Below are 21,172 nucleotides of genomic sequence, written 5' to 3'. Positions count from 1 at the left end.
ATTGAATTAAATTATCTCTAATTAACTTTTAAACTAAGCAATTTCAGCTACTAGAAAAAATCCCCCCTAATGGAAAGGAACTATACCTGCCCAGGAGCCAAAAGTTGTAGATGTCTCGCATGGCCAGATCAGTCAAGACTAAAGGATCATGGTCCAAGACGGGGCGTGGCAACTTTGGCTGACTGATCTGATTGGCCAGGAATACAGTCTCAACCCACTGCGTGGATTATCCATCTCCAGTGCTGGAGAAATTGTACATTTCAGCCAATATTCTACCAGCCCAGCCATTTGGTTTTACCTTTTTCCTAGGCTTATTGTATATATCCAAGTTCTTTTTCCATTAAAGTAACCTGCCCAACCTTGGTAAATTACTTCTTCAGTCCTTGAATTGCACTGCTTCTGATTCGCAACACAAGCAATTTTGATTATCATCAATATATTAATCAAGAAAGGTCTAATTAATTCTGGTTAGATTTTAACTCTGGTTTTTAAGCTTGTGTTCAGTTTATTTCATATATTCCTTCTAAAACAGTGGTTCTCAACCTTTTTAATGCCGCGACCCCCAACCGGTCGTAAGTCGAGGACTACTCAACCGGTCGTAAGTTGAGGACTACTCAACTGGTGCAGCACCGTTGGCAGAATGGGACTTTTGGCGGGCTCAGCAGGGCAGAGACACCCTGGACAATTCCTACTGGCTTTTGAAAGCCAATAGAATTAGACTCTATTCAAGAGAGTCTATTCTATTGTCTTTCAAAAGCCAATAGAATAAAAGGGAGTAGCACAGCTAAGGAAAAGGGGGGGGGGGAAATGGCAGACTGCGTTGTTTGGCGATCCCCGTGAAATGGTCGTTCGACCCCAAATGGGGTCACGACCCACAGGTTGAGAACCACTGTTCCAAAAGTTTGTTTTAGCATTACTTTACTACCTTCAAGAAACTACACACAATATTTGCATAGATTATTTGCATATGAAATTTTCCAGCAACTGGAAATGTTATTAAACTTATCGACTTGAGTTTTGTGGCTTCACACAACAGTACAGTAATGCAATAGGGAGGCCCATATGGCCTGGTAACAGTTAACCAATCTTCGCTGCTCTCAAATACTAAATAGAATCAGCCCTGGTTAATAATTGGATGGAAGATTGCCTAAGTCAGAGGTGGGGAACCATGGCCGGCAGGGCTGGATCAGGAACTTTGGGAGTTGAAGTCCACAGGTCATAAAAAGGGCCATAGTTCCCCACCCCTGGCCTAGGTGTTCCAAGGCTATTGAATGGATATCAATCAATAATCAATCCCAGATGATGGCAATAATTTAACACTTCTGCAATGCTGCTTAAAAAAAAAGTGCAGATGCAATCATTAACAGGAACAGACCTGGACTCAAGGGTGTCTTTATCTTTTATCTGAAACATAATTAATTTAGAACTCTTCTAGCAACTAAATCTTTATACCAAGTATTTGTGTAATGTTAATTTAGCTTGCACCTGCTTGTGTTAGCTTTCCTATTCTGAATCATTCTAATTCCAAGCTACATGTACAAAACATACAAGACAGCAGTTTCACAATCACGCTGGGTAGAAGGGAGACACCTAAAGAAAGTGCTTAACAAACAAGAGGTTGTGGAGGGGATTTAGGAATTCTGAGGGAATTTTTAGGATTTCAAGAGGTCAGCTGTTTCTTTCTGACCTGGCATCCTTATGCTCCTTACATTCCTATTTAGAATACTAGATGTCCTTCCTCTTATTTTGACTCACTGATTACAGAGATATTTCCTCTTTACAATAACAAGAAACAGTCTTACTTCTCTCACAAATCCAACATATGCCAGACTTTCTCAGCTGTAGACATTTCCCTACAATAGTATAAATGTAAAGTGTTCTTTTAGTACAAAAATTCTACATACAAATATTCCCTCTGCCAGTAGTATTGATGCTTCAATTTATTTTATTCTAATTTAATTTTAAGAAAAGTGGACAAAAAGCTATATAAACTAGGTAATTTGTTATTGGATCACATACAAATATCACAACCAACAAAAATAAAAAAGGATTCTGGGCAACAATACACCAAATGCTCAAGGGAAGGGAAAAGAATGCATAATTCTTGTCAACAGAGTCTCTTTTTTAATTGTTATGGAAACAGGACACAAGTGCAAAAAACAAATATAGGCGACATAGATTTGATGCAAAGGAGAAACATTGCCAATACTGCAAACAATCATAAAGCACCACATTAACATATTCCAAGAGTATTTAGATTAGACCCAGTCTACAACTATTTATTCATTCTTTTCTAAAATATTGCGCAAAAGTTCATCAGTAAAGAAAATTCGGAGCAAATTTAATTGACTCCTTTTAAATATTTATATCCCACTGGCATAAGCAGTCAATGCTAAAACATCAATGGGATAATGAACAAAGAACATGTCTATAAAATTCAAAGCCTTCAGGTTAGTGCTAAACACTACTAAGAATCTGAGCATCTTAAAGAAATTCTGAATTATGAAGGAAGTCAATGACAAATAATTTCTAGAGGTACCATGAATATAAAAACTATTTTACAGGTAGTCCGTAGTCGACAACTGCCTTTTTTAGCAAACATTTGAAGTTACAATGGTACTGAAAAAAATAACCTTACAACTGGTGCTCGCACTTATGACCATTACAACATCCTTGTAGTCATGTAATTGAGATCAGGATTTCCCAACCAGTGCGCATTTATAACTGTTGCAGTGTCCCACGCTCACGTGTTGGTCATGTGCATGCTTCACAGATGGTTGTTGCTAAGGAGCCAATGAAGACAGTAAAATCACAAGTGGCCCTCATATGATGTCTCAATAATCCACAGTGATTCACTTAATGACCATGGCAGAAATGAGGTTGTATGTGTGTCACTGTCTTGTGTTGTCTTGCTTAACTGTTGTGTCATTTACTGACCGAGTTGCCACTCCCAATTGTGGTTGTTACCTGTACTTGTTCCTAGAAGTCCCAAAAATTATAATGAAAGAGACATTATAGCAGGGCCATGGCAGCACAGAAAGATGTTGTGATCCAGTAGAGATTATTATGTCACAACATCTAGCTTAGTTGGGTTGATATCAAGCTAAATAAGTTTAGATCAACTTGGAACATTACCAGGAAATCCCAAATCCCTAGCCTGCAAAGTTGAAAAATATGTCACAAGAAAGCAACTAGAAATCACTTCCATATTGTTGCCAAAAATATCATATAAACCTCTAAATATAGACACCAGAAATCAAATTCGGTTTGGGGGAGCCTTTACTTTTTATTCTTTTAGTAACTCCACAGAATTCAAGCTGCAGAATATCCCACAATCAGCTACAAATAAAGTTGTTCAATTATATAGACAGCTGTCTTGTTTCTCCAGACATAAAGCAAGTTTTCCTTATCTGGATCCCTCCAGATATTTTGAATGTTCATTATCTCTGTCATCACCAACTAATACCCATAGCTAATTCAGAGAAAAATGCAAGGACAAAAATAAATTTTATCTAGCCCAAGTATACATCACTTGGAGAAACGGATATCCTCCCAAAAAGTTTCCACAACGATGTAATTTTTAGCCCCCGAATATGTGAAATAAAGCTGAGTACCATCCAAACTTAAATTGTCAAGGCCTGGAGTCCAGAAAGTATCAAATAAGGTAGATTTAATATCATTCCTATATTCAAATTGGGAACCAAAACCAAAGGAAGACTATATTAATCAGTGTAGTATTTTTTTATCTTTCTCATGCATAAGAACCTAACATGTTTCTGTTGCACACATACTATGAACCATGAATAATTATAATTATAATCACCAACATCTGTCAAATCTAAACAGATATGTTTAGCCTTAATTCAATACAGTGTCTCCTTTGTTGAATGAACAATACCAGAAAGTACATTTGCTTTATATCTTCTAGTGATTTTTTTTTTTTTAAATCAAGATAAGCCCTTTTCTTATTTCCAGGACAGTATTTGCTGTGGTATTCAGATAGAATTTAAGGAGAATGCTCAGCTTTAAAAAAAAAAAATTAAGAACGTTCATCACTGCTTTATGTAAAAAAGCTTCAAATCATTTTAATGTATTGTTAACATAAACGTGGCTAGTCCTATCTAAAGATATTATAAAAGATGGCCAGAGTGCCCTTTAATTGGTGCGTTTTGATGGAATATATTGTAGATCAAAGTTCCCTCATCTGAAATATCCCACTTTGATTAGAACTGTAAATAATGAGCAATTCAGTACTACACAAAGCCTCTTCTCTATCATTACTTTCCCAATTTGCACAGAATATTCTCCCAATTTGCACAGAATATTCTCCCCCAGAAAAAGCCAGAGGGAAAATATGACTCCTGCAAATTCCACAGCTGTGTCTGCCATTTCCAAGACCGTTTTCTTAGTCTCATATATGTTTGTTAACAGCCTGAGCCTATTAATCCACTGTGTCTGAGTGTAAATTAGAATATGCTACTCAAGAATACAACTTGTGTCCTGGCAACAATTAAGAAGGTCAAAAACAGATGCAAACATTTGGTATTCTAAAACTGGAACTAAATGCAAATATGCAAGTTGCTAATTTTGTGGAACAGATGAATACTTGATATATCAGAGTGATGCAGCTGTTTCACCAGACATAAACTTCAGAGCTGACAGAATGGTTGCTACAGAAAAAGAAAAGTGGAAGATAAAACTAAAGCTTCTGGTTGAGTGTAGAATCTCAGACCGATGACCCAATGGCTGAAATGCAGTAGCTCAATAAAAGTTGGTTAGTCAAGAGCCTGAAGAAATAACTCTCTAGTATTGCTTTCAGTAATGTCAAGAATACAATAAAAGTATCATTGTTTATAGAAAGGCTACATCATGTTGTATGTAATGATAGTTTAGAGATGATATATGTTTCAACTCAAACAGAAAAGGAACTGCAATTTAAATAAATGTTCACAAACAATATAGCAAATTACAGAATTAACTCACAATACAGTGTTTTGATATTGATCCATTTTCCCAGATGACAGAGTTGATTTAGGGAAGGAATCTAATGTACATTGAAATTGTGAATGTAATTGTGGCCAGTTTTATCTAAATATAATGAGATGTATTACATAAAGTAGGTAGATGCTATCATCTTAGTAACATTTTTAGGATTTTAAACTTTGCACTAACTTTAAGATCTAAAATCTCTAGAACGTCTCTTTCTCTGATGCCAAAAAAATAACTGCTGCAACATGGTAGCAGACAAATCTGGAGAATACATGATATGTGAAATCCCAAAATTCTTTTTTGTGTTATCAGTCTAATTTCATTTGGAAAGGGAACTTCTGAAGGGAACCAATGAAGATGAGCTAATAGTTGGAGTAGATAGCTATGTAGGAGATAGTTCTTGAATTACCTTTTATTTTGGTCCATCAATGAAGGTTTTCAAAAATAGACCAGACCACCATTTGACCAAGTCTCCTGCCTTGAGCAAGGAGTTGGGCTAGAACAGGGCTTTTCAACCTTTTCACAGATTGTTTCACTTTTAGGAATGACAATATTCGAGTACCACCAGCGCTTAGCAAGATGTCAAAAAAGGGGGAAAGTACCAGTTTTAATTTCTTCAGTGGCAGTTTCTTTGCTGAATCACTTTCCCTTTGCACTGATGAATGTATGACAAATTTATCCATATTTATTAATATGTACCACTACTTTGGTGGTCAAGTGGGCGGTCAGCCCTTCTTTCTTTCTCCTTCTCTCTCTCTCTCTTTCACAGCCTATTCCTTCGTTGATCCCTCTGCTTCTCTCACAAAAGCTTCTCCTCTTCTCCACTATCTTTGTCCCCTTCTCTTTCTCCTTTCTTCGTCCTTTCCTGCCAAAACCTCCTCCTTTTATATCCTCTCCTCTCTCCGACCTCCTTCTCCTTTTCTATTCTGGTACACTGGAAGCATTGATCAGCATGTAGCCGCTTGCGCTGATCCTGGGGCTTCTGCCAAGCCCCGACAGCCCTGCAGCTCCAGCTGTCATCCCTCAGACGTGTGTGATGCTGCCACTTCAGCTCATTACCTTCCCCTGCTGCAGTTGTCTAGGATGGTTGCGTACCACCTTCCAGGTGCCAAAGTACCACAGATGGTACATGTACCACCGGTTGAAAAGCCCTGGGCTAGAAGACCTCCAAGGTTCCTTCCAGCCATATGATTCTATGTTCCATGTTCTATGTTCTCATTATGACTGCTGGCCCTTATTCCTATTTCCACTTTAAAGACTCTATACCTCCAGGACTTCAGATATGGTCAAGCACTATGGGTTGTGAATGATCACTAGGTAGCAATAAAGCATTTTCAGCATTTTTTTGCTACTACCTTGTGGTCATCTGGAATTCTGCAGCCCATACCTGATAGCCCTTCTACTGGATTTTAAAGATCACCTCCAACATAATAGAGATATAGGCATTACTTTTATTATTTGTTTGTTGTTAGATTTCTATCCTGTCTTTCTTTCAAGAGCTAAATCTGGCAAACATAGCATTCCCTCTTCCATTTTTTCCCCTACAATTCTTATGAAATTGGTTGGGTTGAGAGGAAGTGATTGGCTTAAAATCATCTGGGAAGTTTCAGTAGCTGAGAATGGACTTGAACTTTGCAGACCTAATCTAATCCTCTAACCACTGTAGCACACTGACTCTACTTACTGAATCACATACCTATTTATAATTCTAAGACAGATATTCACAACTAAAATAATTCAATTAGTCATTTTTTAGGTTATAGTATCTATCTAAGAATGAGTAGGGAGACACCAAATAACAAAGCCAGAGTCACTAGTGTGATATCAAGACTAATGATTTGACTTAGAGGATAAATTGTTAAAGGTAGTCCCCAAGGTAAGAACCTAATGGAGCCTGGCCATTAGGCTCGTAAGTCAAAAAAACTCATCAAATGAATTAAACTTAATTTTACAATTTTTTAAAATCAAATTCATTAATTAAATCAAATGGAAATCTTACACTTTATTTACTCTAGCAATATCTACAGGACCAAAGGGACTCGTCTATAACATCAGGTATTCAGTTCACTTCAGTTCAAATGACATTCTTCTGCATTCTACGAAAGTCAAACATGTCCATCTATTTGAAAAAAGAAAAAAGGGCATCAGATACTGCAATATTAAAAATCAAATGGGTAAACATTTCAACTTACTCCAAGATATTTTACATCTGAACATAAAGGTGCCATTCTCATTCAAAGGAATTTGGAGGGAAACTGCTGAAGTGAGTTCATCAAGACTTACAGTTTTACCATTTAAGCTTTAAACTTTGAAAAATGTTTCTTAGCATGCATATATTCATTAATTTAGCAGAGCCAGGATATCTAACAACTAAAATTGAGCCAATATCCTACAGAGACCTCTACACAAGCTCCTATCGCTGTTTTTAAATAGCTTTTATCCTTCATAGCTACACAAGGTGTGGTGAAAATTAGGAAGAAAGGATGTATCATCTGGAATGGTGGTGTCAACCATAACTGTATTACAATGGTCTTCTGAACATTATTTTCTCTTTTGAAAATAAGAAAAAATTTAAAAACAGGAAACAGGAAGTGATAGCTTCCCAGTCTTTTTTAGGCAGCTGGGAGTTTAAAAAAAAACTGACTAACACATGACACACCATAATCCTTGATTGCACGCTGCTAGGATACAAAAACTGAATATCCTGACTAGAAGAAGGGATTGTTGAGTTTTCCATGTTGTGCCAGCATAGCCTTCGTATGTTTGATAAAATAAAACAGAGTTCTTTAAAGTTAGTGTCATAATAAACATTTTTGTCCTTAAGGTGCATGAGTCACCGGCTATTTACAGTATATTAAAAATGCGCAGTTTTCTTCTTCAGAGTTATAATATCTGCTGAGCTGAGGCTGCACTGCTTGGTTTACTGTCAGTAGTGAAACACTGTGCTGCTGTTACATCCACATTTATTAAGATACCCTTCCTACAACTAGGGTTCTTTAATGAAATGAAAAAAATAATAAGCCTTACAACACAGACCAAGCCAAAATGATAGCAGTCTTTCCAGTTTAGGCAAAGTTTCTGAATGGATTTCAAACAAAGCAGCCTGGAGAAATAGGAAACAGCAGGAGAAAGGACTGTGAAAGAGACACTTCTCTCATCCGTCTTGGAATAATTATTCCCGAATAAATTCTAGAATCCCCGAGAGTTGAAATCCCACAAATCCCTTTCCCCACAAAGGTTGGGAAAGAGGAATTACAGAGAGAAAATAGGCATGGGCGGAGGGGAACCTTCTGAGCCAGCGACGGTTTCCAACTGTCTATGGAGATTCTCAATCATCCAGGTCATGGTTGTCCTTTTTCAAAAGGTAACTAGACTTTTTTTTTTCTTTGAAGATGTTTCACTTCTCATCCAAGAAGCTTTTTCAGAACATCTTCAAGAAAAAACAAAGAAAGTCCAGTTGCCTTTTTAAAAAGCACCTTTGCGATAGGGTTTCCAACTGTTTTCTCCTGAAAACTCAGCTTGCATTTTGCATTTACTTTGAACTTCTTCACAACTGAAAGTCTTCTTCAAACCAAGCTTAGTTCTGATGACTTCATGGACACAATCATAAATAATCTTGGCAGCAAAACTTAAGAGGTTTGCTATAATTTTTTTTTCAATTTCTCAGTCCAGTCTAGCCTGCAGCCCTAGTGGTTTCCCATTCAAGTATGATCAGGTTTGACCTTGTTTAGCTTTCCCAAGTGACTAAGTTTAGCCAGGTGTTGTTGTTCACCTGACCTGCATTGATGCACTGGTGTCTCATGAAAAGATGATTCCCTGAAGCACAGTTGGTTCACCTTGCTTGCAGAATACTTCATAACCTAAGATGCTAATGGTACATCTTCTTAACTTTTAACTATACCATCATTACAATTTGGAAACTAACCACACAGGATAACTCTAGAACGAAGGGGAAAACAGGAATGGATACAAATGGGGCATTTACAATGCAAACATTCAATAATGTAAAGGAGTTCCTAGGCTACCTTCATAAAGGACCTTCCAATCTTTTCCTCACTCCCCTTTCCCTTTGCTGACATCAGAATCACAGTAAATCTGAAGATTTCACCAACAAAGGGGTGGAAAAAATCCATTCTTTGGCGGATGAAGTTCAGTCAGCAGATATGTACTGTTGATATTATTCACTGTATTTTAGCAATGAAGCTTAACTAATAGATCTGACAACAGAAGGTTATTAACAGACCTCATCAGTACATAAAGCTACAATCAGAAGTTGTTTAGGCATGAAGGTGGCAAACTAGTATCATTATGGTTTTTTTTTAAATTCTGGATTTAATGGTCATGTGGGGGATTTACCACATTAATGTGGTAAGGGATCTCTGACACATCTGGAGTCTATACTGTTCCTTCTGCAGAATGAAGCTCATCTCTGCCGCTTTCTCCTGTCCTGATAGCATCTCTAGTTCTGCATATGCACAAGTGAAGCTTATGTAATAGGCACAAGTGACCCTTTCTTCAGCACTATTTCTAACATGACAAGAGGCAGACCTTAGTGGATTGAGCTTTTTTTCCCAATTTTAAATTTCAAAGTAAGCTATTCTAACATGGGAATCATGCTCAGTAACCTAAATAGTTTCTTTGCATGGAAAACTAACAGTAGTCCTTCAGTGTAAGGCTGACGCAGGTGGCCCTTTAATACAACTTTTTTCCTACCTTTCAACACGATACAATTCTCTTCCATTCTAGGCTTTTTAATAGTTATATGCTATATGCACTACTTGATGAAAAATAACTTGCCCTCAAACTAGAAGAATGTTAGCAGAAGATAATAGGTGACTGCAACAACTGTAGTGCAGGCTTTCTCCATCTCTCCGGTTGGATCTTACACCTTCATTTAGCTCAGCTCTCTTTTGAAAGGAATCAACTGCTCCTAGCAACAAGTGCCCCAGAACAACAAGAATCCAAAGTTGGTAGTCTATGAGGACCCTTCCCCCAACATCTGACACATTCCATTCCTGCTGAACCAAGCTTCATTTTGCTTTTGCTTGGGACTACATTGAAATTTATGACCATCATTACATTATTCCCACCTTCTCTTATGTCTAACTGAAACCACGATAATGGAGCCTTGTCATTGGGTGGAGGGGTCTGCTACAGCGGTTCTACCAGCATATTTATGCATGTTGATTGGCACAACTTTTTAGTTTGCACCAAGAGATACCTCACACTCACCCAGAAATGTTCTTTTCAATTTACCTCATCTCACACAGAAAAAATGACCTGAAAAAAACCACGCAAGGCGAAGAAACAGTGTGTGTAAATACACATAAGACTATATGTATGTGTAGACTTGTTTGTGAACATACACATTTGTAGAAGCAGAGTGATTAGTGGGAGCTCTCAGTCCTCTTCTCTCCCAAAATACTCTAGGTTTTATACATCTTGGCCCTGCCCTTTTTCCCTGTGCCTGGTATTTACTGCCGCCATTACCTATCTTGTCAAGGGATGATTTTACCTGGTGTCCTTCCTCTAACACCAGCACGTCAAAAAAATAAGAGTCCCATAACCTATAGCCATACAGATAAGTACAGTATCATCTCCCCAAAAATGATTAAAATGATAAATTTTATGATACCATCTTCTAGCATTTTTAACTTATGATGTTAAGCATATGATGGGGAAAACATCATTCTTTTGGAGATAGAGCAATCTCACAAGCAATAAATAAAATTACTTCATTAAAAAAGAAAAGGCAAGAGAAATCCCTTCTCGTCTTTAAGTAGTCAAAAGTAAAATATCCAGTAGTAAGGGAGATAAAAGTATAGGGCTGATGAAATCACAGCCAGAGTCTTAATGGAATCTTCCATAGAAAACTACCAAGGAGAAGATAATGTTCATGGCAGACAGAAGATGATAGGTATGCTAATAAAGAAACTTCTCTGATAAAGCAGGGTGCCAAAATGAATAAAAATCACACAAAAATCACAAAATGCATAAAAATCATTTATTGAGTATGTGCAGACACAAATATCAGAGACAACAGACATCAGAGATCATTAGACCTAGAACACATTTCAGAATAAAACTAATCTTATGCAATATTGCTAACTAGACCAGCGGTTCTCAACCTATGGGTCGCGACCCCATTTGGGGTCGATCGACCATTTTTCGGGGGTCGCCAAACAAGGCGATCTGCCATTTTTCCCCCTGAGGGGGCGCCACCGCGCATGCGCACCGAGCATGCGCACTGAGCATGCGCACCGTGCATGGGGGTGGCACTGCGCATGCGCACTGCGCATGGGGCAGCGCATGGGGCGCTGCGCATGCGCGCCGCACCGCGCATGCGCTGCACATTTGTGTGACGGGGGTTGCCGTCACACAAACGTTGAGAACCACTGAACTAGACTTTTCTTTAACCAATCTTTCCTGAGATAACTGTTGCCGGAAAAAGATAATCTGAAGCTTCCTCCTAGTCTTGGAGTCTGACTAGATTTTGCCTTTTTTCCTCCCACTCTGAAGTTTAGATTTTAAACAAAAACAGGCTATATAGTTATAGACAGACATAGATATCGCTAAATAGCAACTGTTAACACCGAGTTAAAAAAAAAAACCCAAAAGTATGACAGAATAAATTCAATCTTTAGGCAGAGAATCCTCGGGTTATAAATACAATTGGGAAGGGATTGTGTGTGATCATCAAGCATGACAACATGTGATCACATTGCTTAGCAACAACAACTCTGATTGCTGTTGTAATCCCAAAATATATAAGTCATTAAATGGGAAGTGGTGGGAGTCCCAGATAAAGAAAGGGAGGAAGCCAAGAAGGTGCAGATTGTGTCAGTCGACAGAGGCTGGGTAGGACTCGAAGGAGGCTCAGGTGTGCAGGGGGAGGCCTGGGAGGACCTGCCGAGACTGCATGTAGAAAGAGGGATGTTGAAAGAAGAGACAACTTTGCTTCCGGCTTCTCCATTTTTACTTGTAGAAGCTGGCAAGGAAAACTGCAAATGGCAATCATGTCAGCAAGGCTCCTTGTGATGTAATTGAGAGCCAGGCACCCAAATGATAAGAGAAAATTATGTGATCCCGCATTAGAAAAATCCTAACATAAAGCTACACACCTTTCACATTAAAAAATTCCACTCTGCTAATGTACTCTATAACGCTACAAGTAACTTTGCAGACTAGTAGGAATACTTAACTTTAGGCCTGTAATGCTTATGAGTAGGACCAGTGCTTTTTTTCTAAAAAAAAAAAAAAAAGGTGCTGGAACTCACACACATCATACAACCCGCCTTGCCTACCCTACAAGGTTCCATCCAAAAAAAGGTGCCGGAACTCCGTTCTGGGCATTCTATGACCAAAAAAAGCCCTGAGTAGGACACATCCCCATATGCGAGGCATGACCAATTCTAGCTCCTATTTGTCCAAGCATTGAGTACTCTGATATGGAACTGTGAAAAAAATTCAAAAAATATGTCAAAAAAGATATTTTTGAAAATTTGCAAATAAAACAGACATCAGCGCAGACATAAAATCAAATTTTATTTAAATAGAAGTTAAAGTTAGAAAATTCTCTGCAGACAATCAAACAGTATATGGCTTAGTGTGTGACATATTATAATATATGCAGTATAATGTATACATATTATATATTAATACATGTATATTAATGTATATTTTATATAAATAAAAATATGGCTAGAATAGTATATAAGTAAGAGCCGAGGTGGCACAGCAGTTAGAGTGCAGTACTGCAGGCCACTTTAGCTGACTGTGTTCAGCAGGTCAGTGGTTCAAATCTCCCCGGCTCAAGGTTGACTCAGCCTTCCATCCTTCCGGGGTAGGTAAAATGAGGACCCAGATTGTTGGGGGCAATGTAAATATATATATACATTGCTTACTGGTGTACACCGCTTAGAGAGTGCTTGCACTTAAAGTGGTATATAAGTCTCATAAATAAATAAATAAATAAATAAATATAACATGGATGTGAAATAGATCCTGCTACCAACATCTCTGAGTATATGTATGTACTGGATCTATCCATGCATGCCCTAATATATAAAAAAGGTATGGAGAGATATAATAGACTATATTCACATAAACTACAATTGATTAGATTTTTCTTAATTACTAGATTTACTTTTTATCCAGGAATTTATTTGATTTACACAAGAGAAATCAGAAATAAATGTAACATGAACGATAAGAATCAGGAAAAAATAGCAAAAACATACTAATAAAATGTTTAGCCAATAGTTATGAATAGTCAGCATCTAGAAAATTGCATTTACAATGGTGAAAAGATGTGATATACCATTAGATCCATCATTATATTACTGTAATACTAAAGAACATGTCTGCCAATTCAACACCAGGAAAACAACAACCAGATTTTTGAAACAGGTGACATGAAAAATCCTAGAATTGAAGGAGAAACCTAAAAGTTCCAGAATATAAGGTGAAGTGCCTGCCCACTTGAGTATTTGAGGTATGGCATGATACCATACCTCAAACCATACCAGGTATGGTTTACTCTGGATCAATACATAAATAAGAGCACCCTCCTTTTTTTACTGCATGAGGAAAAAGATTTGCAAAGCACGTGACAAGCTCTGTACCTTAGATCTGTTTGCTCAGCGGCCTGAGGATTTGACTGAATAAAGCAAGAATAGAGAAAGATGCAGCAGCAGCATTGTTAGTCACTGAAAAGATCCAGGGCGCAGGGTCATATAATACAAATGTGTGGAAATGCATTTATTTATCATGTACAAACTTGGAGGTTAGTATGGAAGTATAGTACAGAAATGTACATATTTCACATAATGTAAGCATGGCTCCTATATAAGTTAAAGCCTCAATATTCCCTTTTTCAGAAATTAAGCACTGATCACACTTGTTCTGAATCAATTACATCAGGATCACATGATTCTGTTCCCCTTCAATAGTTGTTTTGCCTATTTTGTTTCCTAACTTTTTTGGGGGGGGGTTATGTATTCAGTTCTTAGGCAATTGACGAAGACACATGATGAATTAGTAATCTCTTTATTGATCTTCTCCTTACAACCAAGCAAGAACCAAAAGGCACGCAGGCCTTTTATAGAGTCCTGAAACCAGATAGTGTCAGCCAATAAGAAGCTGGCTGTTTTCGCGCCTTGCGCATGCGCACAAAGCTGGCAACAGTCAGTCTGGTCCCAGGCAGCTTTTGGTCTGCCCGGGACCGTATGCAACATTTCTGAGCCTGCACCCCTCCCCCCCCCCAGATAAGACAATATACCTTATGATGTAACAGCACAGGTACATGTGTTCAAGGGACTGGGGGTTAGTGGAAATCACAATAGTCTGCACACGGTCCCGGGCAGACTAAAAGCTAAAAACAAATAAAATTTCTTCTGTTCTGAATAGTATGGAAACAAGAGGAAAGGACCTGATTGTTTTACACATAATTTATGACATTCATATATTTTAAATCTGGTAATAATTTAATACTGAAAACACAAGTGTTATCATGACATCCATATCATAATTAAAAATGTAGACACTTTGATAATGTAACATGGAAGGTAAAGTAGGTGTTTCAGATTTATTGGGTAGATGTGCATACAAATACAGTTTATTCACTAGTCAACAAATGGTGTCTCTCTACCAGGAGAAAACATATAATGCCCTCTGAATATTTTGCATTACAACTCCCACAACTCTCAGCCACCATGATCTATAATCTAGGATTATGTCAGTTATTGTCCAAAGTATCTAGATAACACCAGATTGTCAATTCTTGATCTACAGAATATGCCACAAGACTCACATAAAGACTTATTAATGCAATGATTTACAACCAAACCTCCAGGATCAATTGTGGTTATAAGTCAAACACTATCTCTGTATGAATACCTTTATCAATCAACTATTATTCATACATCTATGTAAATCTTACAAATTGACAGAAAATTTCAACATAAAGCCTCACTGAGGTTCATCCACAAAAGGGAATGACAGGAAATGTCATAAAGAATGCTTTGAGCAATACAAAAGTTCTCTGTCAGTGTGGTTTTTCAGTGCGATGCAAGAAACATTAAACACCCATTTTCCACATTAGTCAGTTATTTTACAATTTTTATAGAATTTTAAAGAATATCCAATGAAAAGATCATGTATTAAGCCAAAGGCTCAGTTAATGGCAAAACAGCACTTTTTATTTTTTGGTTTTGTGAAACAAAGCAAAATATTGTTAAAGAAATTTAAACATCCCAAAAGCAATTTTTCACTAGGATTTATAAGATGTTACAATATAGTTAATTATTATAATGTTCACAAGTAAATACAGTTCCAAGCACATTTATCTGGAAAAATTATCTCAAAACATGTAGAGGGTTTATTTTTGAATAAATAAAGAAAAAATAATTATTGTCTTACAAGAATATTTCTGAAAAGTCAAAACATTGAACATTGGAGTCTGGCAGCTTGTTACTGTACAAGACACATGAACATTACAAGTAATAAAAAAAATCAATGGTTCTGTATATATGTTATATTTTTTAAAAAAGAGAGAAAGAATTGAAAAACACTTTTAAAAAAGAAAATGCCAAAAGACAATTCTTGGAAAATCCCAGATATCTGGCTGCCAGAAAATTTAAAATATTTATATAGCAGCCTATAAAGAACTGGCTTTTGCAGACTTTAATTCCTGTGAATTTGAAGCAATTCTCCATATGGAGTATACCAATACTTTCTCCATTGTTGTCCAAATATGCTGGGACATACTTGGACAACATAGTTTAAATTCCCAGCCAATAAAGGTGGGTGCTGGAAATGTTGGGAGTTACAGTCCATCCCATTTGGAACTTGGAAAAGTCAATTCAGGCTATGCCTTTTTGTGAGAGTGATGGCCTACTTAGTATTACCACAACATGAAAAAGCAGATGTCTTTAGTTTTCAATCTCAGGACTGGAGACTAGACAAGGAAACAACAAAAAAGACTTAGAGAAGGCAATGACAAGTCATTTCTGTACTGCTGCCAAGTTAACTATATGATTGTGTTTCTTAACTGACTAGGACTTAGATTAGATTACTTGTAGCAAAGGTGGAACTATCTTGTTCACATCTATACAATATATGGACAAACAGAAGATGGTTTATGCTTCTTTTTCTGAAATGGACAACAGATGTATCTCAGTATTTGAGACCACAGTCTCACTTCCAGATAACTGCATACAAATGGATGTGATTCCAAAGAGTGAAGTCAAACACCGATGTTACATCAGACTTCTGCACCCTTTTTAATGGGCTTGTGTTTTATATAGATGCTTTTAAACACACACACACACACACACACACACACACATTCCTAAGGGGGCAAAATTAAAATTCATGCACAAATATTCATGTAAGGCGTTTTGTTTACAAAAACTTTGAAGGCAGATGTGAAACTCTCATCTACTTGGCCCAAATACAAACCATATATATATTTGTTTGTATTTATGTATGTATGTATGTATGTATGTATGTATGAATGAATATATATATATATATATATATACACACACACACACACACACACACAGAGAGAGAGAGAGAGAGAGAGAGAGAGAGAGAGAGACATACAAAGGTCACATTCCCATTATGAGAATATATACTATACATACCAATTATGATGGTGCCTAGTTGTAAGGTTTTTAGGATATCTTATCAGAACTTTCCACAAATCTTCTGAATTCAAGATAAGTGGAAAGCCACTATTGTACAACAAAGACTTTTCAAAAACTTTGGAAAAGATGCACAAACTTGCCTTAGTGGTTAAGTGCCTAAAAAAGACAAAAGATCTTTAAGCTAGGGGTCAAACACTCAGAAAATAAAGCCTATAACCAAAAGACAAAGAAAAACGAAATCACATAAGGTTTTTTTCTATTAAAGTTGGTGCAGCGAAAGCCCACCACAAATTTAACCGGAGCCCCTGCCATTACTGAACGCAGTGGAAACAATCCAAGCAAGTTACAAACACAGTTAACTTTTTAAAAAGCTATTTTATCCGGAAAGTCTCCAACTCTTGAATCCTTTCCGAGTTTCCCACAGTTAAAAATGCATTGAAAAGCCACTTAATATCGCCGGGTCGTGGATCTCTCCCCGCCTTCCAACTTTTGGAGCTGATGGATCGCGGCCAAAGAACTCGCAGAGCAAAACGCGAAAGTTGCGGCCGGAGCAAACAAAAGAAAGCCCACAGTTGAGATCCCTCCTTGAGGTCCCTCCCCCACCCCTACCCCCACGAGGCCCTCGGGCGGCAAACAAAGGGCCTCACCGAGGACGACCCCGGCATCGGCGGCGCCCTTCTCCCCCGCCCCGAGAGCCGCTCCCACTTACAGGATGGTGGTCTGCGGGGCCACGGCCGGGACGCTCTCCAGCATGAGGTGCATGCAGCGCACCGTGGTGCGGAAGCACAGGCAGCGGCTGGGGCACCACACGCTCCCCCGCTGGAGCTGCGGCTGCGGGGAGGCCAGCGGCAAGAGGAGCAGCAGCAGCGGCAGCCCGCAGCGGAGTCCCGGGAGGCTTGCGCCCGCCCTGAGCCCCGCCATGCCGCCGAGCGCCAGCACCAGAGAGACTGCCAGGGGGCGAGGAGGGGCGGCGGCGGCGGCGGCAAACCTCGCGCTGTCCGACTACCCCGCTCACAGCGCTGGCTGGACGAGCCGCGGACAGAGAGGCTGGGGCTGCGGCAGCGAGCACCTCCCCAGCGCTCGGCCCGGAGAGGGAGGAGGAGGAGGAGAGGGGGGGGAGGCTGGTGAAGGGACCGCCCCGCCGGCTAGCCTGGCTCTGCGATGGATTCCCCTCCGCTCCTCTGCCTTGAGAGGAGCTGGCCTTGCCTTTGGACCCGTCCCTCTTTCCCTCTGGAACAGCCCTCGCGGAAGGCACGGAAGAGCCCAGCGGCGGCCAGCACACCCCCCCCCCCGGCTTGCTGCTGCTGCTTTCCCGCCAGCTGTGAGGAGGGCAAGCGCCGGGAAGATAGGAGGCGGCGCACAGTAGCTCCCCTTCCCTTTCTGCCGCTTGAGAGGAGGACTGCTGAGGCAAAGAACAGAGATTCGTAAGACTGGAAGAGATCTTGGAGGTCTTCTAGTCCAACCCCCAGCTCAAGGCAGGAGACCTTATACCATCCCGGTCAACTGGTTGTCCAGCCTATTCTTGAAAACCTCCCAGGAGGGAAGCCTGTTCCATTGAACTTTCCCGGGAAAACTGTGGGAAAGGGCGGGCTCTTTTCTTTCCTGGCCCTGCTCTTGCCTCGACAACTTCTCTCCCGGGCTGTCTGTTTTGTACCGCTAAGACGGCGCGAAGAGATGGGCGAAAGTAGTGATTGAATGGAAGGGTTTGGGTGTGTGTAGATGTGTGTGCGTGTCCCAATACAATAAAAGAGACTCCTCACGCTGGAAAAAATGCCTCCAAGCCTCTTGGTGATATGATTTCCATCCATGTTTCAAATCCCCTAAAGATGCTTCCTTAGGAACCTTTTTTATCAGTTCTTGGGACTTGGAGTTGGAATGAAAGTAGATGCCCAAGAGATTTCAGACTTTGGGTCCTCCTTATAAAGTAGGCTTGAGGAGGCCTCCTACCTTGTTTGATGTTTCCATTCCTTGAAAGAAAAGTTGTGGCTGCAGAGAACCAAAGTTCCCTCAACATATGAAATAACCAAGATTGTTTTCATTTTTCCAGTTGTTATGGCAATCTTGTATGAGTCAATTCCTTGCTGTAGATCAGGGATCCCCAACCTGTAGGCCAAGACCCACTACTGGGCCGCGGCCACTTGACCACCAGGCTGTGTGAAGGGATGGCCCGTGTATACGCACATGGTAGCGCTGCCCCACTCCCAAGTGTCCCACTGGTGCTAGCACCGCCCATAGCATCCCACCGGTGCTAGCGCCGCCCCATTTGCAGCACTTGCGCCCACGTAGCCCCATTTGAATGTGCTCATACATTCACGTGTGGCCCATTAGTGCACACGTGCACAGGGCTCATTTTTGCCCGTGTGCACACGTGGCCCATTTGCATCCACACACCTAGTGGTGCCTGCCTCCCTTTCTGGTCCACCAAATCAAAAAGGTTGGAGACTTCTGTGCTAGGTGGTAGAGAAAGTGAGAGATTGCGAGAGTGGCTGAGGAACTGTCATAGTATGTTGAAAATGAAGATCACATGACCCAAGCAGCAGTCCAATAAAGAAGCAGCAGCCGCCGGTAGCACTGAAGCAGCCACAATTTCCCCAAATTTTATTCAATCAGGAAACATTGGTCCCAGATTTTGAACACATTCTATAAGTTAGCCCATTTGAAATAATTTGGTTGAAAAATTGATGCAATGATTCACCCAGTTAAAGATCAGAACAATGAGACTTTTAAATAGTATATAGGTTGTGCAAAGATGAAACGAGCTGAAAGCTCCCCATTTACCAAACAACAAAAGTAGGATTTGTCCATTTTTCAAATGGTGACCTTTCAGTTCCTTGTTCCATCTTTGAACAATTCTAAATCTGTTCTTGTCCACATTAAGGTTAAGGTTTTTTAACAAAGAAATTCAGGAGAACCCATAGCACTTCCAAAAATGCAACAGAAAATATGAATCAATATGTAGACACCTTCATAATAAAAAGGACCAATTAGAGAACATTCACAAAACCATCAATAACATTTTCAAAGAACCTAGTTTACTATAGAAGAAGAAAACAACAACTCGCTATCCTTCTTGGACATCCTGATCAGCAGAGATCACGTGGCAAACTAGAAACGCAAGTCTACAGAAAAATCACTCATACTAACCAAGTGCTCCATTACCAAAGCAAGAACCCCACCTCCCACAAGAGATGCTGTGTAAGGACTTTATTTAAACGAGCCCAAACATGCTGCAGCAACCCAGAACAGTAGAAAAAGGGAATGGAGCATCTATACAACATATTCCAACAAAATGGGTACCCACACAACTTTATAAAAAATCCCTGACCCACTCAACCCAATACTGCACGACCAACACAAACCCTAAAAAGAATTACACTGCCATACATCAAGAATATCTCAGACACCACCAACAAACTACTATAACTACATGGAATCAGTGTAACATGCAAGCCAACTAAAGCCCTTCAAAACATCTAAGCAAACCAAAAGCAACCCCCCCCCAAAAAATCTACAACATACAAAGTAAGAACTGCAACAATCACTAGGTAGAACAAACAGGCAGAAGACTGGCAGAAGGCATCCATGAGCACCAAGTAGCAGTCAGAAGGCACAATGAAAATTCTTTAATTTCACAACATATAGACAGATTTAATCATAGTTTTAATTGGGAAAATGTGACAATTCTAGACTAGGCCAAGTCCAAAAATGCCAGGGAATTTCTAGAAGCTTGGCATTCTGACAAATTAGCCATCAATAGACACATAGACATTAACACATCTATAGACTAGAAAGAGATAATCAACCAGCCTAAAAGGGAACAAAAAGACCTCTCCATCTCTCCACCAACAATCAGCATCCAGATCAGCACAGATTAACTCCAAGGTCACCTTCAGACCAACAATCAAATAAACAATACACCAATCAAGAAACTGCCAAAGAGTCAACAATAAACAGCCCAATCAAAGAATCTTTAAAACCACCTACACTGACAGGCAAGCCACCAGAATCCTTACTAGCATTGATGATACTACCTAGTTTGGGTAATGAAACATTTGCAAGAAAACAAGGACCCCTCAAACTCAGGAGAATCATGACTAACTAAAAGGATTCCTGCTTCTCAGCTCTTGAGGAAAAAGTTGGCAGTGGTGGCCTCTGAGCTACTAAAGAGCTTCCAGGATTACTTAAGTCAGGGAAATGCAGCCAGGTGCTGTAGGCACAAATGCATTTTCAGAAGCTGCCCTTGAGATATGCCAGAAAATGCAGAGCATCAGCTTCTAACATTGCCTTTATTTTCAGAGAGGGTTGGATATCTCTGCATTGGTAGAAAACATCCTAGTTTTGAAACTGCCCAGCTTGTAAAAGTAGCTGTGAAGCAGGTATTCTGTGAATAAATAACCAAAGGCTCCCATGGCAGCCGTTTTCCATGCATTGCATGCTATCCAAATTCCATAGGTGCAAAGGAAAAATGCTCATCTGTGCATTACATTCATGCAGCAACAAGATGGAGTTGTTGGTTTCCCTACAGCAGGGGT

The 21,172-nt window shown here is 39.5% G+C and overlaps 1 protein-coding gene across 4 annotated transcripts in view; it reads right to left on the bottom strand.

The window, feature by feature from the left end:
• PXDN (peroxidasin) overlaps positions 1-17,933 on the bottom strand; it is a 95,975-nt gene extending 78,042 nt beyond the window's left edge. For 3 of the 4 annotated variants that reach the window (XR_005557265.1, XM_039348066.1, XM_039348067.1), the window contains exon 1: positions 17,350-17,932. Coding sequence is in view for 3 of the 4 variants with exons in the window: in XM_039348066.1 (XP_039204000.1) it covers positions 17,350-17,561 (212 nt within the window). In the remaining variant the exon portion in view is untranslated. Of the gene's footprint in view, positions 1-17,349 lie in introns of all 4 variants that reach the window. The other variant, XM_039348069.1, reaches the window with a different exon arrangement.
• Between the last annotated feature and the right edge of the window lie 3,239 nt (positions 17,934-21,172).

Source organism: Crotalus tigris, unplaced genomic scaffold (assembly GCF_016545835.1).
Source record: "Crotalus tigris isolate CLP2741 ecotype Arizona unplaced genomic scaffold, ASM1654583v1 scf7180000018117.651136, whole genome shotgun sequence".
Taxonomy (NCBI): Eukaryota; Metazoa; Chordata; class Lepidosauria; order Squamata; family Viperidae; genus Crotalus; species Crotalus tigris.
The sequence above is the reverse complement of the archived record's forward strand: the minus strand, read 5'-3'. Positions and strand labels throughout refer to the sequence as shown.